General features: G+C 34.1%; 2 protein-coding genes across 7 annotated transcripts in view; one reads left to right on the forward strand and one right to left on the reverse strand.

Annotated features, from left to right (window-relative positions):
- CEP85L (centrosomal protein 85L) overlaps positions 1-26,919 on the forward strand; it is a 233,902-nt gene that overhangs the window by 76,185 nt on the left and 130,798 nt on the right. For all 6 annotated transcript variants that reach the window (XR_012517197.1, XR_012517196.1, XR_012517198.1 and 3 more), the window contains exon 3: positions 4,627-5,414. Coding sequence is in view for 3 of the 6 variants with exons in the window: in XM_074397567.1 (XP_074253668.1) it covers positions 4,627-5,414 (788 nt within the window). In the remaining 3 variants the exon portion in view is untranslated. The remainder of the gene's footprint in view (positions 1-4,626; positions 5,415-26,919) is intronic.
- PLN (phospholamban) lies at positions 9,529-22,985 on the reverse strand. The gene is made up of 2 exons (XM_003938619.4): positions 22,877-22,985; positions 9,529-12,093 (listed from the first exon to the last, which is right to left on the reverse strand). The coding sequence occupies exon 2, from the start codon at positions 11,996-11,998 to the stop codon at positions 11,840-11,842; it is 159 nt and encodes a 52-aa protein (XP_003938668.1). The 5' UTR covers positions 11,999-12,093; positions 22,877-22,985; the 3' UTR covers positions 9,529-11,839.

Below are 26,919 nucleotides of genomic sequence, written 5' to 3' on the forward strand. Positions count from 1 at the left end.
CAACTTAGATGTAAGCTAGATGCCGTAGTAATAACTCGAATTGGGGATTTGTGGCTACAGTTAGTTAGTCTAATCAAGCACATTAGGAATTGAATTATATCTACCTCTAATTAACTATGTTTCCTTAGGGCAAAATAACATTTTTAAGTGTTAAAATTGTTAAAATTGACATCTTCTGGACTCATTGCTGTCTAAGATGTAATGACCCTTCCCCTGCCACCCCCAAAATTCATACTTGGAGAAAATATTTAATCCTTTGTTCATATATTCTTAAATATTTAATTTTTAAATTTTAATTCTTATATTTAATTATCCTATAAATACTAAATATTTAATTCTTTCAAATATTTAATTCTTTTTTCATTTATTCACGTGTAGTGTGTGCATATGTGTGTGAATAGACTAAGCTTTGATCCTTAGTTAAAAAAAAGGATCTGAATGTCACAGTTAATCAGATTTTAAACTAGAACTCAGATACTCGTTGTGATTGAACTTAGGATATTTAAGCTTAAAGGCTTCAGAACTGGAATCAGACTCAAATGGAATGATGTTATTTAAATGAAACAGCAGAATAACTTATTTGGTAGTGATATTTTCTAGTCCCTTCTCTATTCTTACTGAATCATCATCTCTTGGAGTAGGGCACCAGCTCTCAGGTAACTTTTTTAATACTAAAATTTGAGAATTTGTAATAAGGGAATTTTAGGAATAAATTCTATATTCAGTGTAATAGTCTATGGACAGCATGTATCAACCGCTTTCAGGTTGAGGGAATAAACACTAGTCTGATGTGAAATTGATTTTTCACTCATTGTTTATTTTTCTGTGCCTTTGGAAAGTACTGAGTTAGTAAAGGCAGAGAGGAAAGTAGCACATCATCAGATTCAAGAAGCAGCCAAATCGGGTCTTAGAGGGTATGGCTGTGACATGGGAAGTGAGACAATTACCTATTTATTATTCATACTTTAGAAGTGTTTTAAACTCTTTGAGGTCGTAGAACAACAAAATACCTTTGCAGAATTTTGACCACATGGTAAAGTTATATTCCTTGGAAAGCAATTGAAATAAGACGTTGTATAAAGTAAAATGTGGAAGTATTTTTCTTCTTTTGTCCTTTTTCCACTATGTGGATGTTACCTTTGTTTACTAAGTTTTGGGTGTATTCTTCTAGATCTTTTCTCTGCTAATGAATGTATATGTATTTATATACAAATATGCACATGTTTATGTCTGTTCACTTAAGTGTATTCATATTTTAAACATTGGTATGTACAAATTGCCTCTCTTCTTCCAAAGACTATAACAGTTTATGTTCTCATTATTGTATATTTGCAGACTTTAATAGTTTTCTGACTATGATAGAGAATGTACCTTTACTGTTTGTGAGTTTGAGGATTGACCTATTTTAAAATTGAGTTGCTAGGATTTTTTGTTGATTTATTGGAGCTCTTTATATGTGTGGATATTTAGCCTTTGTTGTAGTGAAAATAATATTTACTTGTAGCTTTTTAATGACATAATAATAACTAACATTTTGCTTTCTGCCAGGAATTCTTCTGCGTGTTTTATGTGTATTGGTTTATTTAATTCTCACTGTTGTCATCTCTACTCTATGGAGGAGGCAACTGTTAAATTTTAATCTAAAAAGCCTCTATATTTTACTTTTACCTTTTTTTTTTTTTTTAGACAGAGTCTAGGTTTGTTGCCCAGGCTGGAGGGCAGTGGCATGATCTCTGCTTACTGCAACCTCTGCCCCCCAGGTTCAAGCAATCCTCCTGCCTCAGCCTCCTGAGTAGCTGGGATTATAGATACCTACCACCACACCTGGCTAATTTTTGTATTTTTAGTAGAGACGAGGTTCCACTGTTGTTGGTCAGGGTGGTCTTGAACTCCAGACCTCAATTAATCCGCTGTCTTGGCCTCTCAAAGTGCTGGAATTACAGGCGTGAGCCATTGTGCCCGGCCCTATATTTTACTCCATATAATAGTTTTGAGATCAAAACTGTTATACTTAACCTTAGCTCTATATTTTTATCTGCAATTTGATACAAGACTAATGTTTATTTTTTTTTAATTTAGGGATATCTTTTAGATGCTCTGATAATTTTAGTATAAATATTCCTTTAGGAATATTAATACAAATATATGTCAAATATGTAATGCTGTAATATATGAATACAAATGTTCCGTAAACTTTTGGGGACATCTGTCCTATTTCTATTTAGAACCAACCCCCAGTAGCATATTCGCCTTTATTTTCTTTTCTACTGATTACCAGAGTAGTCTGTTAATCACTGTGTTTGCCAGTTGTTATCCATTGGCAACTCTGCTGTCAGAATAATCATCTTAAGTACAATTTTGATCATGCCATTCACTCCTTAGTTTGGAAACTCAGAGATACTATGTTTCATGCTGAGTGAAGGCCGGGCATTTACTTAGCAGAGTATTTGAAGATGTGTATAATTCTGCCTCACCTTTACCTATCAAGAGTTACCTTGACAACTTTTCTTGGCACTTTAACTCCATACTGTAGATGCATGGATTTATCTTTCTTCTTGTACAGCCACATTCTCTTGGCTTCATGATTGGATCATTCAGTGTTTTTAATCAGCAGAAGTTGTTTGCTGGCTGAATGAGCACATAGGAAATTTAAGAATATTTGGTACTTCACAGAATTTTTAGGAAGGCTGGAGAACCAGGATTAAGGATAAGCTTCCAAGTAATATGCCTCAAATGATATATGAGAACTGTTAGTCTTGCGCCACCAAGCTGCCTAGCTGCTGCCGGTTCTGGAATAGGAATTTTGATTCTGCAGCCACTGTGGGGCCACCTCCGTCACTGCTGTTGTGGAAACGTGATGCCTCTGCTGTTGCCTATACCCCCCAAAAATGGTAGCTCCACATCGAGTCCATTTTATCATGTGACTTACTTCCAAATTGCAATCTTGTGCTGGTGCCTGTGAATGTCTGCATCATAGTTGCAGGGTATAGTGGGATTTTGAGGTCTGAAATACATTTTTGGAAGGTTGGAGTCAGTAATGTGAGAATTTTCCTAAATGCAGGAAGTTTCTTCAGAAGCTGATAGGCAGTTTTGAATATGATAAACATCTACTATAATACTTTTGCTCATATTCCTTCATCTGTAATGTTTTTCCATTTTCATCTCCAGGTTAACAAATTCTGTGCAAAGACCTACTGGAATTTTATTTTTTGAATTAGTCTACCTGGCTCGTTTTTATCTGAACTTTCTTACAACTTTACCAACATATCTCTTCCCATAAGACAGTATCAGAGAACAAAAGTAATAAATATATTCTGGTGTAACAGTTAAACAGTGTGGGGAGATAGAGAATAAATTGCTAAAGTCTTCATCTGTCACCTCCCCCGCCCCATCCCAACACATACCAGTTTAAATTGCCACCCCCTTTCTAGATATCCCTTGATTACAAAATTATAGTCTTTGCTTTTAGTTATATATATATGATGATAACATGGCACTTAATGGTAAATTTGTTGAGTATGTAAGCCTTTATTTATCTTTCAGTCTTTCATTTAGTCTACTAAAACTATTCATTTGTATAGAAGACTATGATGTGAAGGCCTGACTTAAGGTAATAGAAATTAAATTATTTTGGAGATAAGAATGTACAACTTGGGGATTTAATACATATAAAGAATAAAGGAATCAAAGTAGATGCTAAGGTTCTAGCTTGGGGTGAATATGAATATATATATACATATATTCATACACACACACACACACACACACACACACACCATTAAGTGAGACTGGAAGTGAACCCTTTGGCACTATTTTTCATTATTGCAGGAGCACCTTTACTCATATTTTTTATTTGAACTTAAATTGTTTGGGGAGGTTCTAAAATGTTCACATCTGGCATAGATTTCCACAGTTCGGGAAGGACACAGAAAAATGTCATTTTTTTGATAGAGTTGTGTCTGAGACTTCATTGCTGGATTATGAATAAGACCTCTGAATAAGAAGTTGGATTTTTCCTTATAAAGGCACAGTACTTTGAGTAAATTTGAATCTATTTTAAATCATTTTTCACCTGTAAGTACAGTAGATGGTAAAAGACTATATAATTTATCATGTATCCATATTTAGAAAATTCAATTTGAAAGTATATTGACTTGTTTCAGATAAAAGAATAATAGTAATTTCCTCATTTTGAGGAAGTATTTTTGAAAAGGTTGTGTTGGCTGGGTGTGGTGGCCTGTAATCCTAGCACTTTGGTAGGCTGAGGTCGGTGGATCACCTGAGGTCAGGAGTTTGAGACCAGCATGTCCAACATGGCAAAACCCTATCTCTACTAAAAATACAAAAAATTAGTTGAGTGTGGTGGCAGGCGTCTTTAATCCTAGCTACTTGGGAGGCTGAGGCAGGAGAATCGCTTGAACCTGGGAGGCGGAGGTTGCAGTGAGCCAGGATCATGCCACTGCACTCCAGCCTGGGTGACAAGAGTGAAACTCTGTCTCAAGGGGCCGGGGGGGGAAGCTTGTGCTTTGAAACCATGTTCAGATGTTTCTTTTGACATTTTGCATTTTACCCCATTCTCTTTTGTCTGTTAATTGTAACTAATTTGGCAATTTTTTCTCTTTCCAGATCATTCAACTTCAAGTGGCACATTATCTTTTAAGCCTAGTCAATCACTGGTTACTCTTCCTACTGCCCATGTGATGCCGTCTAACTCCAGCGCTTCAATTTCCAAACTTAGGGAATCATTGACACCAGATGGTTCAAAATGGAGTACAAGCCTCATGCAAACATTGGGGAAGCACAGTAGAGGGGAGCAGGACTCTTCACTAGACATGAAGGACTTCCGTCCACTTCGGAAATGGTCATCTTTATCCAAACTCACTGCCCCGGATAACTGTGTCCAGGGTAGCACTGTTCGCAGAGAAGAATCAAGGAATGGTTTGGAAAAGACAGGGAGGGCTAAGGCTTTAATATCACAACTGAGGACAGTTGGGCCTAGCTGTTTACATGATAGTATGGAGATGCTTAAGTTAGAGGACAAGGATATAAATAAAAAACGATCATCAACTTTAGACTGCAAATATAAATTTGAGAGCTGTAGCAAGGAGGACTTCAGAGCCTCTTCCTCTACTCTGAGGAGACAGACTGTAGACATGACATACAGTGCCTTACCTGAAAGCAAGCCCATTATGACAAGCTCAGAGGCCTTTGAAGGTCCAAAATATTTAATGCTTGGTCAACAATCAGTAGGTGGAGTTCCCATTCAGCCTTCTGTAAGGACTCAGATGTGGCTTACAGAGCAGCTGCGGACAAATCCTTTGGAAGGTAGAACTACAGAAGATTCTTACAGTTTAGCTCCTTGGCAACAGCAGCAAATTGAAGAGTTTCAGCAAGGAAGTGAAACACCAATGCAGGTAAGCCTCAAAATCTAGTGTTTGCTTCCCTCCAGTGGATGTTATGAGTACAATAGCATACTTGCAGTAAGCATATGACAAGTGTCCACAGATAGTTTTGCTTTTCCCTGCACAGTAATAAGCAGAAATGTTACCTGAAAAATGTGTTCATAAACAAAACTTACCCAACATTTGAGACTAATTAACATGAAAATCTCGAAACCGTGTGCCTAACTTGTTCTTTCCTTTTCCTTTGTTAAATGGGCATGAAAATAAAGCAAAACATAATCTAAAGAAACTTGGAAACAGAAACAAAAAAGCTAGAATAGGTTTAATAGAAAGAGTGCATCAACTTGACCATATAAGGTCTTATGTTTTGTTTCTGGTTCCATTTAGAACCTGGATGATTTTTGTCACTTAATTTCTCTGGGCCTCAGTTTCTTCATCTGTATAGTGAGAAGGTAGAGCTACAGTCATTTGTGAAGTTTTGGTGATTGATAATGTATTTAGGTTTATAAATCAGATATACTAATTTTTTTAAAAAATTACATGTCAAGACCTATTAATCAGTTTTATAGAAAGAACTGTATGATGATATCCTATATAAAGAAAAATAGTATACAGCCCCCAGTTGGTCTAGGGAATAGCATGTAAATGTGTAAATTTCTTAATGTGGGAGTGTTTCTATTTCAAGATAATTTTCTGTGGCTTGTTTTTAACTAGGAAACTAATTTTCTGATGGAAATACTGTCATCTGTTTTTTATCAGAATTTTCTCAAACAATTCTATTAAAAATTATAAATTTTCCCTAGAGTAAAAATCTAAAATTGCTATTCATTACTACTACTAATAAAAACAAATGGAGTAAATGAACATAGGCTATGAAAGGATAAGGAAATCACTTATCTAGGAACCTCACAAATCTGAGTATGATCCCAAAACATAGAACCTAACATGCTGCATTCATAGGAGAACCCTTAACATGTGCATGTGCCTTCTTTATTCTTAGTTTAGACCCAGTTCTTATAATTTTGATTATGTACTTAAACCACATAATCAAAACAGAATAATCTCTATGATCGAATTACAAATTTGTGATTTATCCATTCAAGTGATTAAAAATAGGAAACCTAATTTTTCAAATTCTATCACGTTTTAGTTTTCAAATGTTTGTTATTACAGGAAAACTGAGATCAGGCAGTTGTTTCTCCAGCTGGCGTCTTTGCATAGAATGGGAGCTGTCTAGGGGGTCTGAGTGTGCTATTCCAAACTAGAGTAGGTGTGATAGGTAACTGAGAAAATTGGGCAGGCCTTTTATTCTGCTTGGACAAACCTCTGCTTTAAACAAGGTGTTTTTCTTAACCTTCAAGCAGTGCAGAAGCAGGTATGGAGGTTGGGGACACACTGCAGAGAAAAATTTGGTTTTAAATCTTCCTGGTGCATAGTAGAGAGAGAAGGCTACTAACAAGCAAAATTTACGTATCCCTGGATCGTCCTACTACTTGATTAACTTTATTGGGGGTGGTCTCTTTACAGTGTTTTTAAAAGTTTTTGAGTAGCAAGATGAATTCAGGTAAAGAAAACTAGACAAACTTAAGTTGTAATGATTAAATGACTGCTTCCCTTCTAATTTCCTCCTTGGAAAACTACAGAAAAAAGTTGTTAAATACCTTCTTGGAGCCTCCAGTAATAGTCTCTTTATTTTAAAAGCTTTCATCATGGTTGTTTCTTAAAAGTCTCTTTGAAACATTGACTTCCAGCCAGACACTATAACTCATGCCTGTAATCCCAGCACTTTGGGAGGCCAAGGCAGGAGGACTGCCTGAGTCCAGGAGTTTGAGACCAGCCTGGGCAACATGGCGAGACCCCATCTGTGAAAAGGAAAAAAGATAAAAATCTTAGAAACACTGATTTACGTAAAAACAAAAATTAGACATAAAAACACTCTTTACATCTAATTTTTACGTAAAGAGAATAACCTTAATAAGGATCAGCTCATCTGGTAAATTGTGATTTTCAAGCACAGCTTTTAAACACTCACCATGAAAAAACAATATTTTTACAACTAAGAAAAGGAATTTGGCTGAAAGTCATGATCTAATAAAACCATAGTTTTATATATTATAGAATTCTGTAGCTTTCACAGTGTTTTATCTCATTTGATCCTCACAGCTCCCCACTCCCCAGGTTAGTTTGTAACATTAAAGGTTTGCTTTTCTTAGGACTTGGTCCAGAATAATTATTGAGCCAGCCACACATTCCTATATGTGTGTGGTTCTTTGATTTCCATGGTTTTCTGCTAAATTATAAGAGTGCAGGAGTATAGTACTCCAAAGCATTTTCCTTTGTGAATGAAGAGAAGCCATTTTACCCTCAGATGGTTTAATGATAGAGGGCTCCATGTGTAATGCCCACTGCTAGTCTTTGACTCTTTCCTCTGTAGTACATCATACTTCTGCTCCTCATCCCCTGCAACCCCTAAGCTACCTGACTCTATAAGGGCTGGGACAGAGGAGAAAAAGCAGTCTGGTGTTCTCTTTGGGAAGAATCCTTCCCTTTCCATGGCCCCTTTGGGTTTCTTTTCTTGGGGAAGGTAGGGTGGAAAGAGGGGAGGATAAACACTTCTACACGTAACTGCAGTATCCATTGGATTTGTTTAAGCCCACGATGGATCTCCCAGCAGTAGTGAAACAATAGTCTCTTTATTGATGAAGTTGTTTATGCTTTTTTCCCTAAGATGTTTCTGAACGTCAGGGGGCAGTCATTAAAAAGATGAAATTTTGTGCCTATTTAGTCATAAGGGGATTTGAACAGTTATGGTATTGGCACCTATTGATTTTAACATATTTTACTGGAGATTTTCCTGTATATGAATCAAAAATTTGAAGCAAGCACAGTAGCTGACCCCTGTAATCCTAGCACTTTGGGAGGCTGAGAGGGGAGGGATAGCTTGAGGACATGAGTTTGAGACCAGCCTGGGCTGATGAGACCACATCTGTACAAAAAATAAAAAGAATTAGCCATATGTGGTGATGTACCCCTGTAGTGCTAGATTCTTGGGAACCAAGGTTGGAGAATCTCTTGTGCCCCAAGAGTTCAAGTCTTCAGTGAACAATGAACATGTGTCTGCATTCCAGCCTGCATGACAGAGTAACCACCTTCTCTGTTGATTAAAGAAAAAAACTGATAAAATGAATTAAAGTAAAATGACTTGTTTTTTGTCTAACATGAAATAATAATGAAAAAGTTTTCTAACTTGGGAGTGTTTTATGTATTCTATTATGTCCTCTGAAAATAAAGTTTTCTTATTTTTATACTTTCTTATGTTTGTACCCTGTTCTTTCATTTTTTAACTGTTTGAGATAATTTATGTATTCAAAGATGTGAACACTATGACACTCCCTATATTAGGATATGACACATTCATTTGGTAGTTAAAAAGGACTTCTATATACAAGTTTTAAATGAATAAAGTTAGTAATGTGTTTGACTTTTTTCATCTGTCAGGTTTTCTATATAAGCATAACATTTCTGGACATTTTAAAGTGTGTTGTTACTTAGCAGAAGAGCAGATCTTTTCAAAAATTTATTATAGTCCTACTTTCCAGAAGACTCAAAAATAATCAAAAGATAAATAATCTCTATTAGTAGCAATGCATTATTTTATATGGGTCTGCCCTCTTGTGTCTATACTGGAGCATCTCGATTTTGTTTTATTTGGGAAAAATCACCAAAAAACTCCTGTAAAATCAAAACTGTAATTAAAATGGTTTATCATTAGTATCAATCATAAATATATTTTAGAGCAGCTTCACTGAGTTTTCAAGAACATTTTTATATAGTGATTCTGATGATTTGCATTAAACAAATACACATTCTTATCCAATTAAAATATAAAAGGCAACATTAAGCATTTTAAAGTTCTTTTTTTAGTACCCTGTAAATTAAGATCAGAACTCATTCCATAGTAGAACATATATGAGCGTTTAGTATTTTAAATTTTAAAAATAAATTGTTATGAATTTACACTTCATGATAAAGAATATTCTACTTTATAATTTGAGTTAGTGTAGTATTCTGTAATCCTCACAGAATAAGATTTTAATTTTTATCAAAGAATGAAGAACAAAAAAAATACTTATTTCTGTTTACTGAGGAAAATATTGTAATGAACAATGTAATGAAAAGACTGTGACTAATCAGTTCAAATTATCCACTTGTATTTAAGACCAGTGCAGCTTATTACAGAACTTGGATACTTTTTTTAGTGGTAATTTACTAAAACCAGTAAATGTGAGTGTATTACCTGTTGTTTATAAGCTTTCTGCTTGTTATTAGGGATTTCCAACTTGTAGAAGAGGCTTCACTTAAGAAAACTCTGCCCATCTGTTATTTAGGTATCCCTGAACCAAACTCTTTACACTCCCATCACTAGTACCTCTCATGGTTTCAGAAAATTTAATAATGTCTCCTTCACTATTTAGTTAACAGCACTTGTATAAGAAACCATGATCAATATCGATGCTTCATATTCTTTTAGTAACCATGTTTTAGAGGATATGGTTAATTATATATCCTCTGCCTTTTAATAATAGTTATATTAGTAACATGTCTTCAATTAGAATTAAAATCGTTGGATTATACAGTTTAGACATAACTTCAAACTTTAGTCAACTGAAATTGCCAAAGTTTGGTGAATATATTTGCCAGCACTAAATTTTACTTCAGTTGTTTTGTGAGTTATTGGAAGATGTTCTGAAATAATCAGAGGAGAAATTGAAACTTTATTCATCAAGAAAATAGTTATAGATAGCATTGTTGGAGCTATAATTTAGCTCAGTAGAGTGGCCTACAAAATAGATGTTTACCATTTGGTTGATAGATTAAGGAAAATAGTTATATCCTATTACAGTTGATGCTAGAACGACAAGGACTTGAATTGAGAGGGTCCACTTATACATGAATTTTCTTTTCCCCCACTCCCCACACCCCAAAGACAAGACTGAAAGACCAATCCCTTCTCTTCCTTCCCATCTTTCTCCTTCTCTTGTTCCTCTGCCTATTCAATGTGAAGACAATGAGAATGAAGACTTTTATGTTGACCCACTTCCATTTAATGAATAGTAAATATATTTTCTCTTTCTTATGATTTTCTAAATAAGATTTTTTTCTCTAGCTTACTTTATTGTAGGAATAGAGTATATAGTACATATACATGCAAAATATGTGTTAATTTACTGTTTGTGTTATTAGTAAGGTTTATGGTCAATAGTAGACTATTAGTAGTTAAGATTTTTGGGGACCCACGGATTGTCAACTCCCCAACCCCCATGTTCAGGGGTCAGCTGTAGATATAATAGATGGGCCAACAAGTTCATTTCAAAATGTAATCTAAAAATTAGTTAATATTTGGAGAGAAAATTCATATTTTTATTTTTTTAAATACTTGAGATAACCTTTTTCTGTCACTGGAAATCTTTTATTATTTTCTTTGTCTGCATTGGATATTAGGTTTGAATAGAAGACAAACTGTAAAATCATTCTGAAGTCTTACAGTTTCATGATTCCATAGATATGGCAAGTTAGGTAACTCCAACTCAGATAATTCACTACAGTGCCTTAAAGGAAGATTAGATTCTATTCTGTTAGTACATTAGTGATTATGATGAATCACACTGTCAGATATTAACCACCAATTCTCATCTGTTGTTCATAATATCTTAGAACAGATTTATGGTTTACCTACATGGACTAGAATTCTGTAATTCTTTGAAAAAAATCACTTAAGAGAAATTTTATTATGTTAGTGTATGGCCTTACTTTTCCATACTTGATTCTCATCAACTTTAAAAAATGTTAATGTGGCATAGAAAAAGTACAATTTCTGTTTTAGAATATTGATACTGGTAGTTACTACAAAGAGTTCTTTATAATAAGATAACAGATATGAGGAATCAGTGGACTATTTTGAATAATGACACTTCATTTGTATTATTACTTTGATACTTGGTGAAGACCTGAAAAATACTTAATACTAAATAAGCTTTTACAGTGTAATATAAATTATATTTACCTCAAAAGAGTAAAAATAATGCTTTACATATGAAGTGAACTTGTTGGGAGTGCAGTTTCAGAACTAAACTCTTAATTCATCTTCAGAAAAGATTTGGAATAAAAATTTGTGAGCCACGTTGAGGAAATCAACAGTTACATTTTATACACTAAATTTAAGGTTATTTTTTGAAAATAAAGCTCTTTTCATGTTTACAAGATCCAGCAGATGAATACATGTGCTAACAATGACTTTTAGTCTTAATCTTGACCTTTTCACAAAGAAACTCTTCTACTCAGGAAGTGGTATGTTACACAGTATTGTTTTCTGTCTGTATGGGATGACAGATTTTAACTGATGTGGTATGTTGCAGCTCTAGAGTTGTAGCAGAACTTCAGAGAAGCATCACGATGATACAGATCAGCAAGAGACATATTAAGATGAGACAGAAATTGATGAATAGGTTCTGTAGATTTTGACGTGCTTGTTGAGGCATTTCAATGGTTGAGGCTCTTCTTATAGCTGAGCGAGTGAGGTATTGGACTTTCTCCATGATACCAACAGGAGAGGAAGTCTGAAGTTTTAAGTGGTCAAGAGAAAGAAAAAGCTGGCAGCCAAATATGAGATAACTGTCTTCTTTTAGGTAGCCTTGAATGTAAAAACAATAAATGGATTAGAATCATATATGTAACCTGTTCTCAGAACAAAAAATACAGTTCTGCATTAATTCATCTTTCCCAGCACTATTGTATTTATAACATCAAATGTTTCTGGCGCGTGTGCACGTACGTACGTGTGTGTGTGCGCATGCGTGCATATGTGTGTGCACACGTGCTCGCCTGTGTTCCTTTTTATCTGTCTCTCTCTCCTTTTTTGATGAGGTGCACCATGACAGTCTCATTTGTGTTAGGAGTAGTAACTTCAGTTTTTGCCTTTTCTGCCAAATTTACTAGAAGTATTGTGGTAATCCTCAGTGTCATCCATAGGTTTCTGAAAACCATAACTTTATGCAAAACAACTGTAATGAAACCACTTTTACTCTAGGCTAATTGATGTAAACAAGAGTTAAGTTCCTATGGCATATTTCTGGTCACAAAAACATGACCAAACTTCTCAATAAAGACCCCAAACACTTCTAATATTAAATGTTGAAAGAAATATGAACTATATATACATTTAAGAAAGATTAATAAAAACCAGATAGGCCGGGTGCAGTGGCTCACACCTGTAATCCCAGCATTTTGGGATGCCAAGGTGGGCAGATCCCTGACGTCAGGAGTTTGAGACCAGCCTTGCCAACATGGTGAATCCCTGTCTCTACTGAAAATACAAAAATTAGCCAGGCTGGTAGCTTGCTGGAGGATTGCTGGAGGCCGGGAGGCAGAGGTTGCAGTGAGCCCAGATTGTGCCACTGTACTCCAGCCTGGGTGACAGAGAAAAACTCTGTCTCAAAAGAAAAAAAAAAAAAGCCACCAAAGATGATTGCCCAGTATTTGGTAAATCAGTGAATGACAGTGGTTGTGGTGGTTGATTAAAATCATGGAATCAATGTTTGAGAAATGAAAATTGTCAGGAGCATTTCCAACTCCATGCAGATCAAAACCAATTCAAATACAGTGAAATCTCTGAGTGCTTTTGTGCCATAGCATTTATTGTCATGCATTTGTATGATTACCCTAGACTTTACCAATTTTTACTTGATACTAATTTGTATTCATTCATTCATTTTTCAACCCTCTTATTCTAGTGTGGGAATTGGCTGAAGCCAATCCCAGCAGCTCAAGGCGGGAGGAACCTACCTTGTATAGGAGGCCATCCCATCACAGGGTATACTCGTGTACACACTCACATTTAACCCAGGACAACTTAAACACAGCAGTGAACCTAATGTGCACTGTTTTGGGATATAGGAGGAAACCAGAGTTCCACAGATGAGGAGAGAATGTGTGGGCTCCACACATGCTTAAGTGTTACAACAAAATGACATAGAAGGAAATGATGTTATTTGAGGACCTGCTGTATTTGGTTTAAGGTACAGCTTGTTTTGGGTTATACTTTAGGGTAAAAGTTCTCACGTATAATTTCTTTAAATCTGTTACTCTGTAGATGTAATTGATTTGATCAGTCAGTGTATTAATAGCTTCAGAGCCAATATCATAAAAAGGAAATGCATACAACAGATTATTCCCTGGATCTTAATTTTAATCCAAAATAAGATAGTGTTAAATGAGAAGTGTTTTACCAAAAATAGATTTAAAGTGTCATTCCCTTTTATGATTTTATAGCTTTATAAAATGTTATCTTAAGTAACATTTTATTTAATAAGATTTGATATTACATACTGAAGACTGTCAAGCTTGGAATGCACAGTAACTATCATTATCTCACTATCTGCCACAGACATTGCCTATTTACAGACCTCTAGTTAGAGCAGTAGTTTCCATTTGCCTTCTTTCAGAGATCCCATAAGCTATTGCTGCCTGTGGGGTCTATACTTTGAAGATTAATAAAACAAAATAAGAACTTACATGTCATTATAGAAAAATTATGTGTATTAACTTCAGAGATAATGGTTTTTAATATTTGGGAACATTTTATTCTCAATCAGGATACTTCTATATCAATTTTGAAATAAGGAAATTTAAAAATGGGTGTAAAAAAGTCATAATTAACTGCCAGACATAGTGACTGTTAACATTTGTTGATACATTATTGTTAATCTGTGTATTACTACCTTACCCCAGCTGTCGGATTTTATTTTATCCTAAGTCTTTATACATTCTATAAAAGCCTATCTCAACTTGTCAGCCCATTCCTGAGAGAGGAAAGTGCTGAAGGGAGCAGAGGAAAGTACTGAAAGAATGGCAAAGGGGAAGATATGTGTCAGTCATGACTAGTTATAACTTGGCATTTACTTTTAGAAAGAAACCATGTGGTTTATGGTGTTTTGATTCTATTGTGTTCAGTAGTTCAACTTGGCTCTATTATATTCTGAATTATGTAGTAGACTGGGCCTTATTTTGGCTCGAGACTCTGTCCTCCTTCATAATACTGGCCTGTAACAAGGAGTTCCAAACAGTCAATTTATATCAAACTTTTCTTAAAAGAGGTATTAACAACCTATATTTTCTAGCGTATATTATTCGTTGTCTAAACAGGTGGCTAAAGGCTGTTATTTAAGTTGCTTATAACACTTCTACTTAGAAAATAGCTTATAAAAGCAGAACTGCCATTCGACCCTGCAATCCCATTACTGGGTATATATCCAGAGGAGTATAAATCATTCTGCCATAAAAACATATGGTCATGAATGTTCATTGCAGCACTATTTACAATAGAAAAGACATGGAATCAGCCTAAGTGCCCATCAATGACAGACTGGATAAAGAAAAGGTAGTACATACATACCATGTGATAATATGCAGCCATAAAAAAGAACGAAATCATGTCTTTTGCGGGAACAGGGATGGAGCTGGAGGTCATTATCCCTAGCAACTAACGCAGGAAAAGAAAACCACATACCACATGTTCTCATTTATAAGTGGGAGCTAGATGATAAGAACTTATGAACACGAAGAAGGAAACAACAGACATTGGGGTCTACTTGAGCGGGGAAGATGGGAAGAGGGAGAGGAACAGAAAAGGTAACTGTCGGGTATTGGGGTTAATACCTGGGTGATGAAATAATACATACAACAAACCCATGACATGTGGTACCTATGTAACAAGCCTTCACACATACCCCCAAACCTAAAATAAAGTTTTTTTTTTTTGGTAAGACAGAGTCTTGCTCAGCCACTCAGGCTGGAATGCAGTGGTGCAATCTCAGCTCACTGCAACCTCCACCTCTTTGGTTCAAGCCATTCTCCTGCCTCAGCCTCCCAGTAGCGGGGATTATAGGTACCCACCACCATGCCAGGCTAATTTTTTTGAATTTTTAGTAGAGACAGGGTTTTACCATGTTAGCCAGGCTGGTCTTAAACCCCTGACCTCAAATGATTCGGCCTCCCAAAGTGCTGGGATTACATGCGTGAGCCACCGCGCCCAGACAAATAAAAGTTAAAAAAAAAAAATAGCAGCTTAAACTTGACATACATATTTAATGACTTTTGTTTTAATTTTTCAGGTAAAAGAGAAAGATTTTCTTTTGTTCTTTATTAAGATCGATCCTTTAAGTTGCTTCTGTTGATTTTTGCTTATTTTAGATCTAGTAGATTTGTACTATTGGAGAATTATGGGAAGATTTTATTTATATTTGACTAGTTATCTTTTATGAAGATATGTAGCAGAATACAGTTAAGAAAGGAATAATAATTAGCCTTGATAATTCCTGTGTGAACATATTCTTTTGTGAGTTTTTTGGGGCTTAAATGGTCTTAAAAGATGAGAAAATTTAAAAATTACTTTGAGACAAAACATGGAGAAGAGGGTGTTGGCCAGGAGTTTATCATGAAGCATATACCGGAGTCATCCCCTACCTTGAAACTGGTAAGTTGTACTTCAGCCAAATGAAACATGTCACCTTTCCATAAATACTCCATTCCCTTTTGTGATTTTGTTCTTTGCACATGTTGTTCTATCTCTGCCTGGAATGCCTCCTCCACCTCCCTCCACCTTTTGTTTATCTGCCATGCAAGCTTCAGTTGGTTCTTAAGGTTCAGTTTAAATATTGCTTCCTAATTAAACCTTTCATTAGTCATTAAGATGGAATTGGTCATCACCTCTGCCAGTTTTTAATGGGGCTTTAGTATTACCTGTATGAGGGTATCTATCAGATTATTGCACAATTTCAATTTACATGTTTGTACCCTCAACTAGACTGATAGTTTCTGAGAAAGAAACCATGTGTTCATTTAGTATCCTAGTACTTAGTGCATAGTTGGTATGTTTCAGTAAATCACTAAAGTTAAATAAGGGATTTTTATGACTAAAAATGTTAGAAAATTGTTAATAAAAAATAATCTGTGGGCAGGGCATGGTGGCTCACAACTATAATTCCAGTACTTTGGGAGGCTGAGGAGAGAGGAATGTTTGAGCCCAGAAGTTCGAGACAAGTCTGGGCAACATAATGAGACCCCATCTCATTTTTAATTATTTATTTTTATGAAGGAATGAATAAATAACAGAGTCTTGCTCTGTCACCCAGCCTGGAGTGCAGTGGTGCAGTCGTGGCTCACAGCACCTCACCTCAACTTCCCAGGCTCCAGCAATCCCCCTGCCTCAGCGTCTCTAGTAGCTGGGACTACAGGTGTGCGCCACTATGCCTGGCTAATTTTTGTATTTTTGATAGGGACATGGTTTCGCTATGCCGCCCAAGCTGGTCTTGAACTCCTGAGCTCAAGCGATTACTGGAAGTACAAGTGTGACTCACCATGGCCCTCATTTTTAAAAAGTTAAAAACACTGGCCAGGCACAGTGGCTCACGCCTGTAATCCAGCACTTTGGGAGGCTGAGGTGGACAGATCATGAGGTCAAGAGATTGAGACCATCCTGGCCCTCATGGTGAAACCCCATCTCTCCTAAAAACACAAAAATTAGCTGGGCGTGGTGGCATGTGCCTGTAGTCCCAGCTATTCAAGAGCCTGAGGCAGGAGAATCACCTGACCCTGGGAGGCAGAGGTTGCAGTGAGCCAAGATCACGCTACTGCACTCCAGCCTGGTGACAGACCAATACTCAAAAAAAAAAAAAGGAAAAAAAAGAATTTTAAAAATAATGCTGTGATTGACAGATTAATTTGTTCTAATAACAATTTGTTAGTTGAACATATAAGCTCTAATATTCTTCTCAAGTCTCTTTCTGTCGCAGATGAGAAAAATGAGGCTTAGAGGATTCACCTAAATTAATGGTCTTCTGATTAACCAAATGTTAACCTGAACCAGGCTTTGTACAATTGGGCTTTTAGTATTTGTGAAATACTGAGATATACCCTAAAGAGATGAGCCCTCTAATGTTTAAAGTATAATTAATATACTTTAAAGATGATCTTATAATCCTACAGCAGTTAACTGTTAGTGAAAAAGAAGAGTTTGTTTCTGGAAACAAATTGGGTATAAAGGAGATGACCAAAAGTATCCTGTTTCTTGTTAGATTTAGAAATATGTCATAATCTTAAAGTGATTTGTAACTACTGTATAATTTTATGCCTAAACTGAAAACGAATCTGCTTTACATGCTAAAATGTTAATGATATACATTTAATTTATTGGGCTCAATTTATTTTATAGTGGTATAATCTGAAATACGTGGAATCCTAGTTCTGCTGAATACCAACATTTGTATGATAATGAGGCCAGATTTCATCATAGAATATGAGGTTTCCTGTCATATGTTGAGAATTGAAAACCTTTGTGTGGGAACAGCATAATCCTTTTTTTGGAGTTGTCTGTGACCTTTACTGCATTATAATTTATGACATGGTTGTCAGATGTTTATAATTCTCTTCTCTGCACTGACAACCACCATACGAGTTTCCTTTTTTCATTTTTAATTTCTTAATAGCCAAGCTGTTTAATAGAGTACTTTTTGATGGAAAGCTTAGAAAAATATTTTTAGTTTTATGTTATCTGATCTTTTTAGAGCGTTCTCTTAGTCTAATCATAAATAGATTGTTTTGGAATTTTCTGAACTTGTATCTGGCCTAAATAGCTCTGGAAACTGATGTTACTCTCCACCCTCTTATTAAAAGAATGACTATATATATATATATATATATATATATATATATATAAATTGATTGTTTTGATACAAGAGGAGTATTCATTTATAGGTGAATTTAAAAATCAATTTATAATCCAGGCCCTAGAATTAAGAGTATTGAAAATATGAAAGGTGCTTGTTAGGAGTTTGGGTGTAGAAATGCCAGACTCCTGTCTCTTGAGTTGCATGTCAGAGGCAGAACGGTATTCATAGAGTATCTCATGTGTCTGTGGATTCATGATTATTCTGCTTTTTGGAGGAATGCGAAGAATAAAGACTAAAGAATTCTTTACTGTTCTTTGTGGGATTTATAAGTCCTACGGTTGTCTTCTTTTCCTCAAAGAAAACTAACACTGGAAATGAAAAAAAATCAAGTTTGAGATAGTATTTTGATTATTTTTTGAGGTGGAATAAGGAATAGAAAAGCCATAGGCAACTCTAATCTTTTGACTAATATTACATACCATGTTAGGCAACATGTTTGCTGGGAGGTACTGTTTTAGGAGTCCTTACTTTGTTTGCAGTGAGTCCTGTTTTAGCACTATAATATCAGATGAATTCTTGTGCAGAAGGAACCTCAGTAGTCTTCTGATAACTTTCGGTTGTCTGCTTTATGACTTGCTAGACAGTTGATACTTTAATGACGTTGTATATGCTGAGCATTAATCCCCACCTATACTTTTAAGCACGTTCAGTGCTTGCAAAACTTCTCAAACTTCAGTATTTTTGGTGGTATTCCTTTTGCTGAAATAATAAATTCCTGGGTCTCTTTATATTAGTATAATTTAGAATTTTGCTTTTCTCCTTTTATTTATTATTTTGGTAAACATGAGAGTATTGAAACAATACTTTTATTAAATTGAATTCAAGTAATATCTAAGGCTACAGTCTGACATACTTTAGGATTTTTTTTTCTATCTAACTGGTTTAGAAGATTAGAATTTTCTGTAGATTGAATTTGTAAACAGGACTTGTCTATATTTGTATTATTTGGAATTTTATCTTATTTTTCTACTACTTGCTGACATTTCCCCAGATAAGCCATAAGTGAGTATGTATACACCCTTTGTTGGACTTGTGGTAATAGGACAGTTCTTCAAGCTGCTTCTGTTTGTGGAAAGAATTGTATATGCATAAAAATCAATATATTCTCACCCCTAAATTGACCTGTAATGAAATGTTCCTCCTGTTAAAGCTCTACCTTGAGGAGAATTCATTAAACAGTAGCACAGAGAGATTTTTTTCTCTCTGAAATTGACAATGTAGCTTATTGCTGTTGCTATATTATCTGTAGGTTTGTCTTCATTATTGTTTCTTAAATATTGAAACAATGCTTTACAAGTTTATTTATAAGTAAAGTACTCTTTTTAATCATGTAGGAATTGGGACTTCAGGATCTTTTGGGGGGGAGGAGATTGTGGGGAGGTATCATTGAGAATGTCTTAAGGAAAAATGAATGCCACTTAATAAATAAACCCCCTATTAATGGGAGTGAATTGGTCAGCCTTTTTTTGGGGGGCAGGGGACTTGGTATTGAAAACCCTAAAGATGGAGTACCTTTTAAAAGGCACTAGAGGTCCTCAGTTGACTATGAATATGCGGTACATCTAGGCTTCCTTTTTATGTGTTTATTTGGTAACACATGGTTCAAAATTATTCAGGGTGAGAACTTTGATGTGCTATTTCTGCAAATATACAAAGAGACTACATCTTATCTGATTTATGCCACTGTATTTGAGAAGGATTCCTTTATTGATTTTCTACCTTAGGTTTACTTTGCTAGTATGATCAATTTCTGTGTTAATTCACTGTTGTGATGAAAGTTAGGGATTTTTATAGCATAGATAGCAAGATTTCTCTGATCAAACACGTCAAAATAAATAGTGTTGCATATTAAAAATGCTAGAGTATGAGGGAGGCTTCAGAAATAAAACTGAAGAATGCTGAAGGCTGAGGATTTAATAGAGATCCTGGAATAAAGTATTGAAATGTGGTTTATGTAGTAAAAGTTTTAAGAGATACTAACTTGGATTTTTGTTATCAAATGGATTGAAGGCATATGTATTTTAGCAATGAAACAAATAAAAGGAAACTTTGATGGATTGAGGTGTGTTACTGTTTTTTAAAGTTTGTATGGTTAGTTTCAATTTTGCCTTCCAGGCTGTATTGCTTAATAACTAAGGACATCTGTAATTTTTGTATATTTTCTGGTTTTGAAAATGATTAGTAGAATATAATTTCGGGTATTAAGAATGTAATGTCTGATGCCTAAATTGAATTGAAGTAAAATGGCATGATATTAAATTAGAAGTTTGTATTCTCTGAATTTCCCTTTTAGAGTATCGTTTACAGTATTTGAGGACTTTCAATTTAGTTCGGTTTGTCAGTGTCATCATGCACTTTAAGCCATGTTGATCATTGTATAGAGGATGTGGATGTATCTTAATAATAAAACCTAAATTTCTGTCAAGGTTTCTCTGTTTTCTTAGTTCTGTGTTCTTGCGCAGTTCACGTTTTTGCATCTTTCCTAAATTGTGGAATAGGGATGCAGTATCAAATATATAATTAAAAGGACCAAATGAAACATTTGTATATACTAGTATATTTAGGAAATTATTTTTTAAGAATAAAGAAAGATGTTTTAATAGGCCCTTCTCATTTCTGGGATTGGTAATAAGTATATTGTCTAATTTAGAGACTGTAAATTGAACTTTTAAATTAAAAATTAAATATATAATTTAATGCTACACATGTAATCAGTACATTATATAATACATTAAAATATATTAGCATTTTCTTTTCTGAAACTATTTATGCAAATATTTTCCTATGTCTAGTGAAATTAAGAAACAATATGTATGATTATATAACCCAAATGTGATTATTTTTCTTTATGCCTACTAAAATACAAATAGATGTGATATTTGAGTTTTAAGAATTGTTAATACTGTGACACCTCTTAGAAAAGCAAGTACTCTGGCTCTTTCATGTGTTTTTAAAACCTAATCAATGCTGCTTAATTTAAACATCTTTCATATTTCTTCCATTTGATTTCATCTAACACTTTTTTTAACACTTACTTTTAAACCACATGTCTTAATAAACAAAAACAGTACTTAACTGTCACCTTAAGGTATAGATGAACTAGTTGGGACATATTGTATGGTACTATCACATTATATTTGAAATATTAGCAGTCTCTGTAACTACGTAATTTCTATTAACTGAGACATACTAGTGAGCTAAGTGTAACTTTAATAGTAGACTTTCTGCTCTATCCAGTTGTGTACTTTTTAGAGCAATATGTGATACAGCAAAATTATGATACAATAAAAGAACTCATGAATACCCAATTTGAAATGTGAGAATGTAATTTGATAGATATTTGAATAAAAATGCACAGATAAGCATATCAGACATCTACCTTTAATGACTTTTATGTAATATTAAAGGAAAAATGTGAGTATAGAGATACAGAGAAGCAATTAGGATACCTCAGTGGTAGACAAAAATTATGTTTTTGTATGTCTTAAGGAAAGCTGCTTACAGAATTACAAAGGTCTTGTTTGTAGTCAATAATAGAATTAACATTTGTCACAGGAATTGAGAATTTTAGAGTTAAATTTTATTTTAACATATATATCAAATATAAAAATTAAAATCAATAAAATAGATATAATTTTCTATATGCCCTGACAGAGATATAAGAATAAGGAAACATTTTATTTACTAAATTGAGGATTGTAACATAAAGAATAGGTAGAATTCAAACAGACGTCATAAAGTTGATTGTGGCATCTCCATTCCTGGCATTTATTTTATTTTCTCTTTTCCTTCTAAATCCAAGAGAGGAAATGGAGTAACACTGGAGGATAATAACTTGATAAAAGTATAGGCATTAATAGGCAGAAAACCATTTTATCAAATTTGTGTGAAAAAGAGAGACTCAAGCATATTTGTGTGTCAAAATAACTGTTTATTTTTAAAGCATCAAATTATTCTCTAACATTAGACTTTTTATGTGTTTGTGAAAGTATTTTAAAATTTCTAAACTTTTTGATACAATATTGAATTTAATTTCAGTTACTGAATTTATTAACGTCATGGAATTTTTAGAAGTGTTTGTTAAAAGTTGACTGTACTTTAGAGGGCACTTTAAAAGTAACTTGCATTATATATTCTTAAACTCCATTTTATTATTATTCACTGTATTAAATTATAATGATAATATTGGAATAGGTATGCTGATAATGCTCATGTTGTAGTCCCATGACTATTCATATTAGTTTACATATAAATAGACAGTTCAGTCCTGCACTGTTTCTCAGCAGAGCATTAGATAACAAAATTAAGTCATTGTTTTTGTGTGGAGAAATTAACCACTACTACTACCAAATATGGCAACATAATTGGAAGATTTTTTTTAATTGACAGAAATTAACATTTGAAAAGCAAAATAAAAGTGAAAGTTAAACTAAAATGACAAACTAATAACCAGGATCAAAGATGAATATGACCCTTTTCATTTCAAACTTGTCTCATTTTTTTTACTGTCACTAAATGGTTAAGCATTTTATAAATTTAAGTACTTTGTCATGTCATTTTATTATCTAACTTTGAACTGAAATTCATAAAATATAATTAACTCATTTTAATAATTCAGATTATAGAAATCATAAGAATTAAGAATTACAGAAATAAGAATTACCAAAATCAGTGAAATCTGTTTCTTACCTTGGCTGATGTGATCATCACAGTATAGAGTATTGGGTCATATGAAGTCTATGGATGTTTAGCTGGGGAGTTTTCTGACTCTGTCACCAGGTTTATGGGAACAGTTGCAGTAGGTGGAGGAGAAAAAGTGTGCTAGGGAGGTCTTATGATGTCACATAGGAATTCTGAAGTTTTGATTGGTTCGCTGTAATTTTAGTCTTAATCACAACCAAACATTAGAACTTCTTACTTTAGGTATGGAAAAGTCATTAACACTTTGTGCTTCATCTTTTGTTTTTAATATAAAACAGTATATGGCAAGTAAATGGGGAAAAAAGGTAAATTTGAGGTGGTAGAAAGCTTTTGTTAGTGATTCATGCATCTTCAGGCTTAGAGATAATCGAACATTTATATTCTGTTATCTCTAAGCCTGAAGATAATTGAATATAAATGGTGAACATGTTGAAGAATAAAATAGTTACTGTAGGAATTTTAATCATGAGAAAAATAAACACAGGTATAAGCAAAACAACTTTCATTGAATTCTTGCTGCTGTTGCTTTAATACCACTTCATAATGTTAGCTTTTAGCAAGACAAAAATGAAATATTTTTACATAATCAAATTTTATGCCTGTTTTCTTCTTATTTTGTATATGGGAGAAGCAGTGTGTATGAGAAAATCAGTCTAATAACTGCTTTTTGTTTAAAAAATTATTTTTATCTTACAGCTAAAGTAAGAACTAATAAATGTATTTAATTCATTTGTGTTTTCTTCAATTAGCAGTTTAACAATATATTTGTGAATGCTAATTTCTGTATTTAAACTGATACATATAACCCTCCAAAATAGCAATATGGTACTTTAAGTATTTAAGATTTTTTTTAAAGAATTGCATTAAATTATGACACAAACTTACTAATTTTTAATAAGCAATATTAACATCAACTTTATATTAAAAAAGAAATAATTGCAGATTCCCAATCAGTTACATCTCAGTTAATGATGCTTTATAGGTTTGCATGTGTTGAAATTTAAGTTTTGTGATGTTTCTAAAAGGTTGTGCCTCATTTAATCTAGTGGTTGCTTTTCTGAAAATCACTATACAAAGAGTTGTTAGTGGGATGATATTTTGAACTTCCCAAAGCAGTTTATTTTATAGTATAACTGGGTAAATAATTTTTTTTTTTTTTTGGTAAAGCTGGGCATCATTCTCCTCTTCTCTGTTCATCTAATTTGTTGTCTTACATGTTAGATTTATTTAAGTCACCACATTTGAAAATATTAATTCTTAAATCTCTTCTTTAATTTTAGAGGAGGTACTTGTAATTTTTATTTTTTTAAATGCTTATGACAGAGTGAACTTAGCCCACTTCACTTTCTTATGGGTAACTAAAATGTGTAGCAGCAGCTGCTTATGTGTCCTTAAATGGAGATGATCTTGGCTTCTTCCAAAGAAAGAGAAAATCTTTCTCTAGAGCAAATCATTTGTTATTTAAAGAATCAGCTTAAAACTAACTGAAAAATAATATTTTAGCAATGATCTTCTGTGAACATTGCCAAGGGAAAATTTACAACTTAAACCCAAGTTAAGGAAATTGCATGAATAATGTTTGACTCTCATTACTATCAGTTACCAGTGATGATTGATAATATAAAACCTAGAAGCCTAAAGAGATTTACAGTAATTTGTCAGAGATAACCAGCTGCTAGAGAAGAGACTGAGGATTCAAATCCAGATCTGTCTATTTATAATTTCTGATCTATTGGCATACTGTGGGAAAAAATTGTAACTTGAACATAGCTTTCATTGGAGTAGCATATAGTAACCAAGAAATTTTTAGCATGTAAATAGGTGAATTATTGAGCACTGTTAATAGTTTTAGAAAGTTTGCTTTAGGTTTGTCTACGAGTTACACATTGATCTGAAATTTAGGTGATAGATCATTGTTCTGAGAACTTATTCTAAGAAAATTGAACTAGTAATACTCAGTTGGGTAAACTAAGAAGCTGCCATTGACAGAATAAAATATACCCTAGTTAACCACATATGTTTACAAGCTTACTTAAAAAACATACATAGGCATATACACACCTTAAAAGGATACTTATAACTGTGTGTGACATAGTTGGAAAATGGATTCAAAATGTTACCTTTTAGTTTTGTACAAGAGTGAGGAGATTTTGTGTTTACCTTTTTCCTTGGGGTTAGCTAGTGATGATGGCGATGGTGATGATCCCACATGCAACTCTAGGAAGTATTATATTTTAGTTTTAACGAAACACTGTTTTTATTGCCCAAAGTTGTTTAAAGGAGCATTAGTGAGTTACAGTATCATCAGTAGAATGTTCCTCAACGATTCCTCAACTAGAGGCTGGAAAATTTTTTTGAGGTTCTTTGTCACAGTCTTCATTTGGAGTTACATGTAGTTTGAATGTGTTTTTGGTCACGTGACTTTGTACAAATAACCTCCCTAAGCTGCTAAATTTGTAGAATGTACTTGTAATGGCTTAATGACCCAAAGTGTACATAGTGATTATCAGAGATCCTGCAACAGTGACCTTTTAGTGTTAGTACTTATTTTCTTTTTTCCTTTAGAAGACGGATTCTTAACGGTAAACTGTCTTTGAACTTGGATGGGAAAATAATTACAAATTTATTTTTAGTACTCTCTAAATGAATCTTAGAATTTCTTCAGTTTTAACTGAATCCTGGGTTCATTTCTTTACTTTTGTTTTTATATAGTTTTGTGGCATTTTAAATATATTTCTCAAAATCATTCGTTTTTTATTTATTTATTTTTTTGAGACGGAGTCTCACTGAGTCACCCAGGCTGGAGTCAGTGGTGCAATCTCGGCTCACTGCAACCTCCGCCTCCTGTGTTCAAGAGATTCTTCTGCCTCAGCCACCTGAGTAGCTGGGACTACAGGCGTGTACCACCACATCCAGCTAATTTTTGTATTTTTAGTAGAGATAGAGTTTCACCATATTGGCCAGGCTGGTCTCGAACTCCTGACCTCATTATCTGCCTGCCTCGGCCTCCCAAAGTGCTGGGATTACAGGCAGGAGCCACCGCACCCTGCCATATTACTTTTTGTTAAAAATATCATGATATATGTAATAATCTTTCACATTGATTATTTAAACTCCAATCTGTAGTGGAGGTATCTGGAGGGCAAAGAAGCTTCAAGATAAAACAGTTTTTTTGTAATTGTTTTTGACAAGAAGTTAGTTTAAATAATGACTAAATTAAAACATTTTAATATTTAGACAGATACATAATATAGTAAAATGCAAGTTTTGAATGAATTTTTGTGACATTCACAGTACATCAAAGATAAACTTTTTTTAGGTTAGATCTCCTAGACACCCAGGAGGATGATTTTACCTAGCTTTTGAGGGTACTTGAGGGTTTGATAATTACTGCCTTAAATTTTAAAGCTACATAGGAAAGGATTAGTTTGAAAAACATCTAAGCAAAAATGAGAATGAGAATAGTGTTCTGAGATTGAGAGGATGGAAATTCTTTCCCTAGGGCAATAGGGAAGAGAAAATAAGATTTACTCATCAAATGGGATTTGGGGCCATTAATATAACCCAATGATAAAGTAACCTATAAACCTTAGGGGTCATTTGGGGGAGGTAGGTTCCCTTTTCACTTGATTTGCCAGATATCTGGAGACCCAAACATTTTATTTTTTCATAAATGGCTGAATTCTGGGCAAATTGTCTTTCCTTATCTTGATGAGGGTTGGAGAAGAGCATTGACATCGAGAGAGGCCAGATGGATTTAGCAAAGGACTCATGTGGGTCTACGTAATTTTTGGAAAAGTTATGAAACATTCTAAGTGATAGAATTGTTATAGCGTGCTACGTGGCTTCAAGGAAATTGTTTATCGGTATACAAGTCATCAGGAAATGAAAATTTAACATTTAGAAGTTAACCACTAGTGCAAGATAACACCAGGAGAAAAATGAAATTCCCAGTTTAGAGTCAAATGAGCACATATAATAATAAACAGTATGACTTCTAAGAGATATATATATTTTATACAGAGGAAGCT

The sequence above is a fragment of the Saimiri boliviensis genome, chromosome 4 (genome assembly GCF_048565385.1).
Source record: "Saimiri boliviensis isolate mSaiBol1 chromosome 4, mSaiBol1.pri, whole genome shotgun sequence".
NCBI lineage: Eukaryota > Metazoa > Chordata > Mammalia > Primates > Cebidae > Saimiri > Saimiri boliviensis.